At 46.6% G+C, this 11856-nt stretch overlaps 1 protein-coding gene across 1 annotated transcript; it reads left to right on the top strand.

Annotated features, from left to right (window-relative positions):
* Positions 1–3646: 3646 nt before the first annotated feature.
* Positions 3647–11447, top strand: DYNLL2 (dynein light chain LC8-type 2). Its single transcript, XM_074974489.1, has 3 exons — positions 3647–3804; positions 7234–7372; positions 9454–11447. The coding sequence occupies exons 2-3, from the start codon at positions 7241–7243 to the stop codon at positions 9589–9591; spliced, it is 270 nt and encodes an 89-aa protein (XP_074830590.1). The 5' UTR covers positions 3647–3804; positions 7234–7240; the 3' UTR covers positions 9592–11447.
* Positions 11448–11856: the final 409 nt, after the last annotated feature.

Below are 11856 nucleotides of genomic sequence, written 5' to 3'. Positions count from 1 at the left end.
CCACCCTAAAAAGAAAAGAACAAAAGTACAATTGAAGAAAAATCAAAGCCAGGTCCTAGGCTGAAAGTCATGTCTGCAATTGATGGGTGATCAATCACACCGGACCCAGAGGCAGCATGACAGAGCAAGACCTATAGACTCTGGATTCAAACTAAAGCCTACAAAAAGGATGGGTGAGAGGAAGACTTTGGAGGGTAACATTCTGCTGCCAACATGGAAGGGCATCGGTGCATGCCTGACAGAGACCCAGCTCTTCCTTGTGCCCGGCTTTCCTGGCCAGTTAGCTGCCACAAGCTATGAACCCAAGCCACGAACTCAAGCTACATTCAGGACTGGTAACTACACAGCAGAACATTTGATGTGTGTATGTGTGTGTGTGTGTACATAGATATTAGTTATTGGTCATAAATCAAATTGTGTTATAATAAACGTGACATCTTGTCTTGTCCCCTGAAACGATCCTGTGTAGTTTTGTCTGCATAATAAGGCCAACAAACTATCGCTTTCTTAGACCAAGTTAGGAAATGAGTTCCAGAGCTGAGGACCTTGCACTGCAAACACTGCTCCCTCTAACCCGTAAAGATATGCATCTGAGGACTTGTCTGCTTCAGTGTCCCAGCTGATCTCAGTTGATGGGTTAAAGCACAAAGAGAGAGGTAGTGATGCCCAGGACCCAAACGGTAGATGGCTTTATAGATCAGCACCATAACCCTGAATTGCACAGTACAATCACAGAATACATGTACTCCACATGCAAAACACTGCTAACAAAATGGGCCAACTACATTCTGCACTAGCTGATAATCACTGGTCACTGTTTCTAGGTCTGGGTCTCCCAGGTGCAGATCCCCTATCTGACACCCTATTTGGGCAGTGAAACCCTGCAGTCCAGCCACCTTGAACTCTGGAACAAGTGCTTTAGATCTCCTGAGCTGCTTAGACACATTCCCCCAGAATCCACTTGACTGTGGGAGTTCTGGTTTCTCAAATAACATGGCAGGAAAGACAGGAACACAGTCTTAACAGAGAATTTGTTAACCACAAACACTTTACTCTTAACAAAGCACACTGGAGAGTTACAGATCTTTGCATAGCAAAGAGTCCTGAATGCAGCCCTCCAAATCTGATCTCACTCCTCCATAAGTCCTGGGTTTGGACAGCGACCAGAGGTGATGCAGCCTTTCCTGCCTTCCTTCTTAGTTTGATCTTCTGGCATGTGTTTCTCCTCCTGTGGCCTATGTGCTTCAGATGGAGGAATTCTGGGTTCGAGCCCCTATCCCATCAGCTTCTGTGCAGAGAATCATTCAAAGTCAATAGCCCTTCTGGTAGAAAATCCATTGTTCTAGAAGGGAAGAGTTATGCAATGTTGATGGCACTACATTGTTCTGTGCCAGCTTCCAGATGCTCTAATCCACAAAAGAGGCTACAATAGAACATCAAGGTCACACTGCATAATGAAGATTACAATACAAAGCAGAACCCCTGAAACAAAAGGGGGTTTACCGAGCAAATTGGAGTTCACTATTAGACATGAGACACCCCCCTTCCCTCCAACCTGTCACCAGCTCCACAAGACAAGGAATGGTCAGGAGAAGTTGGAGAAGCACTCTTGGCCACCACTGATATCTAGACCTCCAGAAACAGCCAGTCCTCCTCAGTTTGGTCAAAGGCCTCACCTGGTTTTTATATGGTGAGGAGTCCTTTTAGTCCCATCGAGACAAATGAGTTCTGAAAGCACTTGATGAAGGAGGGCATCGTTATCCTCAGGTTACATAGGAGAAACTAAGGCCCAGGGAGATGGATGTGACTTGCCCGAGGTCACCCAGTAAGTCAGCATCAGAGCCAAAAATGGAATCCTGACACCTAGCGCAGTGCCATACCTGTTGGACAAAGGACAAACCTGCCTCTTCTGCTGTCCTTGTGTACGGTAGGGTTTTGAATATGTGTTGTTCCTGCCCTAGAGATGTTGTGGCAGAGGCACTGCAGGGTGTCAATCAATAGTACATTTCTATCCGAGGTCCTTACAAGTGGCTTTTGATATAATGTCAATGGAAGGAGGAGGGTCACATGATTGGGCATTAAGAGACACAGGATCTATTCCTGACTTTGCTGCTAACATGCTGTGTGATCTTGGACAAATCACTCACTCTCTCCGTGCCTCAATTTCCTCTTCTGTAAATGAGAGACACTGTAATACTGCCTGCCTACCTACCTCACAGGAGCATTTTGTGAGGCTTACTTAATTAGTGTCTGTCATACACTCCGATTGAAGGCACTGTAGAAGCGTGCAGTATCATTACAATTAATTAACACTGGCAAAACACTTTTTACTTTATGTAATGCCTTTCATCCCAAGAATACTTTACAAACTATGGCCCCAATCCTCCAATCAGATCCATGCGCATGGATCCCTGAACTCTATGAGGCTTTATATGGGTGCAGGGATCTGCTTGTGTAGATCCAGTTGCAGGATAAGATCCTATATACATATGGCACTATGGAAATGCACCAACTTCTGGGGTGAAGAGCACAGATGACTAGTGCACGCCACCGTGAGGCGGGGAGATTTCTATGGCCAAAGATACTGCAGCAAATCCCTTCTTGTACAAAAAGTGCCCTGGAATCTTTCGGAGACCCAGGAATACAATACTGATCTCCCTGAGCCAGTGCATAGTCCTATTATTAGTGCACATCAAAGATGACATGCAGCACCACCACTCCATGATAAAACCACAAAGCACGACGAATGCACCCAGATAAGCAAACACAAAGTAAAGCACTGGCCCTATATCCTTGCCAGACACAGTGATTGGACTTAAGAGGCCCAACTGATCTCATCCTGGAGTAACTCCGCTGACATCCACAGGGACACATCAGCATGAAACCTGTTGGTGTAATTTAAATCAGAATCAGGCCTTCAGGACAAGCGCTTAGATTTTGCTCCTGGTCACAGAGGTGTAAATCCAGAGCAATCCAAAGTCCAAATACGGGGACTGTGTGCGACAAAGACCCAAAACGAGGCACTCACAAAAAAATGAACAGTGCAGGAAACCAAAATGGATGTTGGGTCCATTACTTTAGTGCAAATAACAATGGCCATCGCCCTCACTTTCTGATGTCAATACTTGTCAGCAACCAATGTGACACGGGGGGGCGGGGAGAGAGGGGGAGTCATCCTAGCTGGCGTGTAGAACGCAGGCGAGGTTGAATCTGACCTAAGCTTAGGCCACTTGGCCGGTTATGATCCAGAGTGACTCCACTTCGGTCCAGGGGGTTTTACACTGCATTGGGGCCGGAGCAGCATCAGGCCCCAGAACGAGCAGCAAATCTGTTGATTGCACCCCCCCCCCCAAAAAAAAATGCATGAGGCTCCCACAGGGAACCAGATCTGGCCGAGCCCTTTTGCAGGAAGGTCCCCCAGGTCCAGGCCACCCCAATCCCTGAGTCTTATTTACTCCCCCCCCCGCTCGCTCTCCACCCCCTCCACCTCGTGAGCCAGACGCGCTCCGCAGCCTGCTCGCGGCATTGTGGGATGAAACAAGATGTAGGCAGAGACGGGCGAGGGGAGAACGCTGGTCGCGGTGGGCCGAGGCCGCGCCGCAGCCAATGGCGAGGGCGGCTGGCGGAGCCCCTGCAAGGGGCGGGGCGGCTATTTCAGCGCGGGGGAGGCGGCCGGGCGGAGAGCGAGCGAGCGCCGGGCTGAGCGGGGCACAGGGCGGCAGCGCAGCGGGGGGAAGCCGGTGCCAGAGCCAGTGCGCGGCGGAGGCGCTTCGGGTCCGTTTGCCGGTGACTCCCGCGGGGCAGGTGAGCCGAGCGCGCCCGGCGCGGGGGGGGCGTGTTTTTGTTTTCGTGTTTTTTTTTTTTTTTTTGGCCTGGTGCATTCACGAGCAGGGCAGGGGGCGCCCCCCCCCCCCCGGGCTGCAATTCTCCCCCCCCCCCGCCCCGGGGCTGCAACTCCTGGCCGTGGTGGGGGTGGGAAGCGAGTGGGCTGCAATCCGGGGGGTGGCTGCACCTCTCTCCAGCCCCCACACGGCTCCAGCTGGTGGCTGCACCCGCCCCCCCTCGCTTCCACCTGGCCGCTCTGCCCCTGGGAGCTGCCCCCTTCCTTGGAGCCGGGCAGCTGCTCAGATTTCCCCACCCCCTCCTTCTCCTCCCGCTCCCCCTTCCTCCTGCTGCAGCCTCTGAGTGACCCCTCTGCTCAGCCCCTTCTCGCAGCCGGAGGCGGCTTTGCTGCTCCGATGACTCCGTTTCCATCGGGGCATGGATGGGTCTCCCATGCAGCCCCCACCCCGTGGCTTTCAGCCGGGGCTGCATCCTCTGGCCTGCCCTGTCCAGGCCGAGTATCCGCGTTCTGCGAGGCAAGGTCATCTTCGTGAGCCGAGCTCTAGACGCTTCCCCTGGGGGCTCGGAAAGTGAAGGTCACGCCTCTTCTCCCCCCTCCAGACCTCCGCGAGCCTTGGGCTGCTGGGGACTGCATGGAAACCTCCTCCCCTGGGACAGCTTAACAGTGGCGGGGCTGCAGCTGGAGGAAATGCACTAGGGTGGTGTAGGGACCAGTCCTGTGCTAGTAGGAGGTGGCTCTGGTCTCTGTTTCAGGGGTAAAGAGGAAGGCTCCCTCCCTTATAGGAAAGGGCAAATGTTCTACCTGTTCTGTGGCATTAATTCAGGGATCAGCTTCTCCCCATGAGTTTAAGTGTCAGTTTCTGCCTGGGCCAGTCTCTCTTGAGGCCTGTGTTGGTGGCTTCTCCCCCTGGGAAATGCAACAGCAGCCAAGCCTCCTTGGGTAGGGAGTGAGCTGTCTCTGGCCCTTTCTAGGAGGATGAGGGGTGTCATGGTATTGTTAAGGCCCAGCCCTGTGGCTAGGGGAGGAGCTGCTGCTCTGATCTGCAGGTGGAGTAGTTGTGCTTGGCAATGCCAAGGAGAATGATGTTTGGCCTCTGGTGCTGTGGCTCTGCGTGCTGCTCCCTAACCTGTTCACGCTTCACCCTCCCCTTTCCAGACGACAGTGTCTGCAGCATCCTCGCTCAGCTGCTGTTGTGAAAAGGATGTTGTAGCCAGGAGAGAGGCGAGTATGGCTCAAAAAGGGGCGGGTGAGGAAAGGAGAGGAGACCTCTACATACTTAGCAGAAGGGAGTTGTTTTCAGTTGTTGCAGCACTGGCAGGACTAGGGCTTGGCAGAATTGTCCCTGCTCCCAGGAATCCCCATTCTAAATAAGAACCAGGAAGGAAGACCCTTTCTGCAGGTCTCTCACTGACAGTCCTGTAATTACAGATGCCTCTGAATTGACTCTTGAAGCAGCCACATGTGGCTTGTCCTGGGTGCTTGGTTGTCTCTCTAGGGCTTTCCTTTGTGGTTGTTGACATACTTGAGGCTCCAACTCTACCCCCTCCTGCTAAACAGTGATTTTTAAACCCCAATGATCTGGGAGGGTGGGGGGTGGAAGGCACCTGTAACTGGTTTCCTAAAAACTCTTACAAATGCACGTGCTCTTTCCTGGCATTCTAGATGAATTCCCATCCTATTCCTTTAATGCTATTAGTGCGTGTTAATAGCAATGATCAATTATACATGGTATCTAAAATCTATAAATTAGAGCACTAGGAGTCTTCAACTGCAGGCAGAATAAAGAATTGAAGCATTGTTGTCATAAGGCTGTTATGTAACTGGATTCTTTCTTTCATTCTCTCTCTGGATAGCAGGCTCCTTTAGTTGCTATAACAAAGCTACTCCTTCAGTTTTTCTGGGACTGCTCTAGGAAACAATCATTGTAGCAGACTGTCTCCTTAATGGAGTTAAACACGTATGGGTTTCCTACCTCCAAACATATAGTGCTAGTAATATAGCTCAGGATTTACTAAGCCTTGTTATGGCACTGTAAACTTAATGGGGCTTTGCAAACCTAATTTGACACATTCTCCACTGTAAAAAGGCTACATCCTTAAAACGTAAGTAACTTTTTTGTGGTGATCCTATGGTAAAGCAAAATATGATAACCAGCAGCCATGGGCATCATCTAGACAGCTGCCCTTCACTTGTGTAGTCCTTCAAATGAAGGCTCTAAACTGGTCCAGTATCATGCCTGATTCTCCAGTTGTTCCACCAAAATAACAATGGAGACCCGAGTTCAAAGTGGCTGTATGTTGCCCATGTGCTAGTTGAAATGGGTCCTACATCAAAAGTACTAATCAACACAGGTCCACTCTTAGCTCAGGCAAAATTCACAAGTTTGTTTTTAGTGGGTGTTTTGGCTGAGTAAGGACTGAAACGTTAAATTGCATATAAAACTAGCTACAACTAGTGGCTGTGCCCTTAGCAGGGGATCTGAGACCTACATATGGGTGGCTTATCACTGGCTAGTCTAGAACTCCCTAACTAGTTTTAGCAGAGTGATAGGGTGTTTTACCTCTTTCCGGCATGCCACAGTTCAGGCTCTTAAAAGGTCCCAGGTAGGCTCTCTTGTCTTGGATGGAAGCATTGTTCCACAGCAGAACTGTCAACCCTAACATCCCAATTTCGCAATGTTGTGCAGTGCATGAGACACAAGCAAAACTGTTTAGGTTTCATTGGTCAAGCTGAGCAAAGTGCAAAAGGGAATCCATGACACAGGGAGGTAAACTAGATCTGAAACTGCTGCAGTTCTGGTCTGAGCTAGCAAGAACAGCTGGAACGTATGACCCTTAACCTTACATTTAAAGGGAATGTGTACACACTTGAGTGAAATACTAAAGGTTTCTGCTACTATATCCATTGAATGCATTGACCTACAATCAGTGTGGAGACAAACATAGTCTGGGGGCTGCTGTTGGTAGAGCCATATTACTGCTCCACTCCATTGGCTATACCTGTAAGGAAATGTGGTTTTAGCCATTGCTTATTGATTTTCAGGACTGCTGTTCCTGTAACTTAAAGGAGTAGAAGATCTCTGCATAGGATTTATGGGTTTTTAAAGCTAAAAATGTATGTACAAGTGGTGATACTTGGCTGTCTCTAGTCTAATCTCTCAGTAGCTTCATGTACTACAGCATTCCACAACCTAATAGTATATCCTAGGATATACTGTGTAGTGTGCCTAGTACCAGATGTTGGGCAAGATGGGTTTGGTGTAACCTGCAATATAAATACAGAACACTGTATCCAGAACTGTTTTACATCATGTAGACAATGTCTTCTAATGCATGAAAGAACTGTAGCAGAATCCTATGGGCACATCTTAATACTTTGTTCTTCCTTAGGTTCACAATGTCTGACAGAAAGGCTGTGATCAAGAATGCAGACATGTCTGAGGACATGCAGCAGGATGCTGTAGACTGTGCTACGCAGGCAATGGAGAAGTACAACATCGAGAAAGACATTGCAGCCTATATAAAGAAGGTATTATGTAGCTGCTATAAAATGGCATAGGTTCGTTGGGACATGTTGACTATCAAAGTCATCCCCATAGTACCGGAGTGCCTCACAATACCCCTCTGAGATAGGACAGTGCTGTTATCCCTGTTTCTCAGATGGCAGCTGAGACCGATTCTATGATTAGGTCCGATCACACAGGCAGTCTGAGGTAGAGCGAGACTTGAACTCGGGTTTTCCAAGTTCTCGGGTAGCACCTTAACCAATGGACCATTCTTTCTGGCTAGCCAAGCTAAAAGGACTTGGTTGCTATTTACCTTAAGTAGCGACTTACCGTATTGTTGCTATCTCTCTGCAATCTTTTGAATCTTTGGAAGGTGTGACTTGATTTAAACTCTGTGTGGCTACTGTAGTTAAAACAAACAAAACCCAACTCATCTAGTCAAGTGAAACTTACTTGCTTCTGCGTAGCATTTCTAGGCTAAGTAAACTTCCACTTTCACCCTCTTTCTCCCCTCCCCCTCTGCCCCAGGCTTCTCTACCTATTGACATTCTTAACACTACGAGTTTTTGAAAGTTCTGAGCACCAGCTCTAATTGAGGTGAATGGAGCTGGCCTGCGGAGATGATGCAACTTAAACATCTCATGTCTGTCTGAACTCTTTACCTGGATTTATCTGAGGAACCCCTGAAGATTAGAGGAACTGACTGATCAAAGTATCTTTCAGTTTGTTGACCTTATGCATTTGGTGGCATCTTGTGGCATAGTTGGTTTCCCCTGTTTGTGTAGACCCTTCACACAGCAACAAGGGAGAGAGCACTTGGGGGGAGGGAAACAGAGGAAAATATTATTATAAAGCCAAAAGTAGGCCAGGGGGTTTGGGACCCAATGTGGGACCTGAAACTACTTAACTCTGTTCAACTCTAATTCAATTTGAAATTCAATGGTCTTAACGAGTTGAGCATATCTTTTATATTTTCTTAAAATCTGGCCTTTCCAGGTCAAAAAAGTGACTAATCCAGAAGGCTCTTGGGACAGTGCAACAAGGGAATGGAATAAAACCTAAGACAACTAAAGCTCAGGAAAGAAAATGGCTTGTTGCGTATTTGCTTCCTTTCCTAATATAAAGGAAATGGCTTACTGCACATGAAATGGAAGAAAGGTTACTCACAAAGGACTTCAGCTGTCTTTGTTGTTGGTGCCTTGTTGCTTTCTGGTGTATAGTCTGAAGCTTTCTCACTCTTTTACCCCCCCCCCCCAATCAGGATTGTTGAGTCTGATATTTTCCTAGTTTTGCCTGAAGACTGGGTCATGGGAGATCTGTCTTAACTGAAGGGATGAGAGCTCTCAATCCTTACCAGAAACCCTTCCCTCTCAATTGCTAAATTATTTAAATTGTTTATCCCAATGAAACACTACTTCACTTGTTAAGCGTTCGGCTTTGCTGAAGTCTTCCCAAGGCAGACAATGTGTGAATTATTCTGCTTGTTTACATTAGAAAGTCTCCTCACAAACTCTTCTGCTGCTTTATGAAGAATGCCTGAAGCCTGCCTTTTTTTCCTTTTTCAAGTGACCTTTAAGATCCAGGTTTCAGAGTAACAGCCGTGTTAGTCTGTATTCGCAAAAAGAAAAGGAGTACTTGTGGCACCTTAGAGACTAACCAATTTATTTGAGCATAAGCTTTCGTGAGCTACAGCTCACTTCATCGGATGCATACTCTAGTGGCTTACTGGAACAAGCATTCCAAAGTACTGTTTCTGTGAGTCAGCTTGGAATGGGAGGGTTTAAACGGTTCTGTGGAACAACTGGCCTATGCATGTGGCTTGAATACCACTGTGCCAAGGGGACTTTTAAAATCTGCAGTTATGGCCTGGAGCTTGTGTATAAATCACTCCGATAAGTACCTGGCATAGGAACTCTTCCACACTCCAGTGCGGCCCTTTTGTCACCTGCTAATTAGCACATCAGTAATGCAGTAGTAGCTTGCATCCACCTGTGTCTTCAGATTTCCATTGCATTTGTATCTAACAGTAATCGGTTAGGAATGTATATTTCAGACTGGTGTGGGCTTTCTTGGTCTTAACTACTGTACTCTCTCTCCCTCGTAGGAATTTGACAAGAAATACAACCCTACCTGGCACTGCATTGTTGGCAGAAATTTTGGCAGCTATGTAACACATGAGACAAAGCACTTCATCTATTTTTACTTGGGTCAGGTTGCAATTCTTCTGTTCAAGTCTGGATAGGAAGTCGGAGCCAGTGAAATTTGGACTGTAATGCACTGATGGCTGAAGCCAAGATTCCCTTTAACATGGCTGTGCCGCTGCATGGACTGTATACTATATTTAATGTGTATATGTTGCAGTAAAATCTACTTCTGTGTAGTTGCCTGGGAAGAAGGCAGCATTTTTTGTTACTGCTTTTTGGTTTTGGTTTTGGTTTTTTTTTGGTTGTATTGCACTAGGGAAAACTGTAAATGCTTAAACAATGGCCTTTCAGTGGGAAGAAATAAAACTGTTCCACAAACAGCTCCCCCAGTGGTAACCTTTTCTTGGGCAAGGCGGGGAAAACACTTTTTTTTTTTGTTCAGCAGCCCAAAAAGAGATCTTATTGCGTTCATAGTAAATACTCTTATTAGACTGTCTCAACGTCTGAGTGTGTATCGATGGAGGAACGTCAACTTTCCTTTTCAGTTTTAGTCTGTGGGGTGGATTTGGGAGCTGTGTCAATTTGGCTTCGCTGGCCATCTCAGCTGTTGGTGGGGAGAAAGGCCTTATAATGCCCATGTAAGTTAGCAGGGAGGCTTTTTAACAAGGTTTTCATTCAAAAAAGTATATCCTGTCTTGGGACTGCATGGCAAATCATACAACTGGGCCTTGATGTTTTCTGTAGAAAATGCCCACACCACTGCCCTCAGATCAGCCTACATGGATCAACCAAACTCACAGCAACTTAATCTAGTCTGAAACTTAAATGTTCCCCCTAAATTATTATTTGGGGTTTTTTTTTTTTTGTAGGAGGAAGGATCTCCTGTCCTTGGCTGCTTGGTGATGGGGTGATCCAGATCTTAGTTGCTGCCACTGAGACTAACTCTCTTAGGCCAACTGCCCTTTGTTCCAAAATGGACTAGAAAATTTTAAATGTAGTGATTGACACTAGAATCTGAAAGACTTGATCGGGCATGTCTTTATCAAGACAACACTGCCTTAACTCAGGTCTTTCCCTAAAGTAACCTAGTCATCTGGAAGACTTGGAGATGGCCACTGTTGTCTCCATCAGCTACAGTGGAAAATCCTTCAGGAATAGCTTCTGTGTTCCAAATCTCTCTCCTCTTAGCAGAAGCTATTTTGTGAGGGGAAACTTGTGAATATATTCTCTGAAGACAGAAGGTCGTTATCTCCAGTAGGGTCAGCAGTGTTGTCTTCTAGCTCAAACTGCAAGGAGGTTCTTCTGGATCATCCTAGGGTGGTGTCAGTCTCTTCCCCCCCCCCCCACCAAAAAAAAAACCCCAAAAAACAAAACACCTGTGGTGGCTTCTGCAAAACCTGGTGCTTGCAGCGAGAGCCTATTGATTGGTGGTTAATATGGGCAAAATTTCTAGAATGGAGTGAATTCTGTTCTAGGGCAAGGTGACTCCTAACTCTCAACAATCAACTTGGTTCATCTTGAAAGTAACATGCCACTGCTTTTTGTTTGCTGTATTGGGAGAAGGGAGAAAGTGTAGCTATTAATTGTGAAATGACTTAATGACCCAGGCTGACTTCTTCCTGAAGTAAAAGTCTTTGTGTCTGTAGACTGTGCAAAATCCAAAGTATACCTAACTTTGTAATATTGATAGAACCATGTTGTAACTAGACAGGATGTGGTGTCTTAATTTATTTCACGTTGACAGAAAACTTCCAATCTGGGGGTGAGATGCCTTGGACTAACCAGGGCACTTTGGCAACTTTTGTCTATACAGAACTCCACTTTTGATCTAAAAAGGAGAATGTTTGTTTGTTTTTTTCCAAGCATGAGTCTGATGTGAACCTGTTCACACTCTTCTGTGGAGCAAGAGATGTTCCCTTCATAACTGCAATTGCTCAAATACCTTTTTATTTTTCAAACATTAAAGGTGAATTGACACATTTAAAAAGCTTCTAGTTTCTTTTTCATACCAGACTTGCAAAGTAAAAACAACACTTCCATACTTAGCAGATTGAACTACAGAATGCTTAGGTGGAAGGCTCCAAAGGCATGGAAATCTAAATTTGGCTATGTTATGGAGAAACAGTAACATTAAATGTTACAAATATCTACTGAACTCTGTAGGTCAGGCAACACTTAATACTGTTTGCATGGTTGAGTCTCCAGCTCATCAAATTAGCTACTGACCTTAAGATGTTGCTCTCTGAAGTGAGTTTAGACCCTCTTCCAGAGTGTCACTTGACTGGTCCTGAGATGACCTCATTAGGCTGAGGGTCCTAACTGGATGCTGGCTGTCATTCGTATTCCAGATATGCTAGCTGTAA

The sequence above is a fragment of the Natator depressus genome, chromosome 17, assembly GCF_965152275.1.
Source record: "Natator depressus isolate rNatDep1 chromosome 17, rNatDep2.hap1, whole genome shotgun sequence".
NCBI lineage: Eukaryota > Metazoa > Chordata > Testudines > Cheloniidae > Natator > Natator depressus.
Note: the sequence above shows the minus strand (reverse complement) of the source record. Positions and strands in the feature narration are given on the sequence as shown.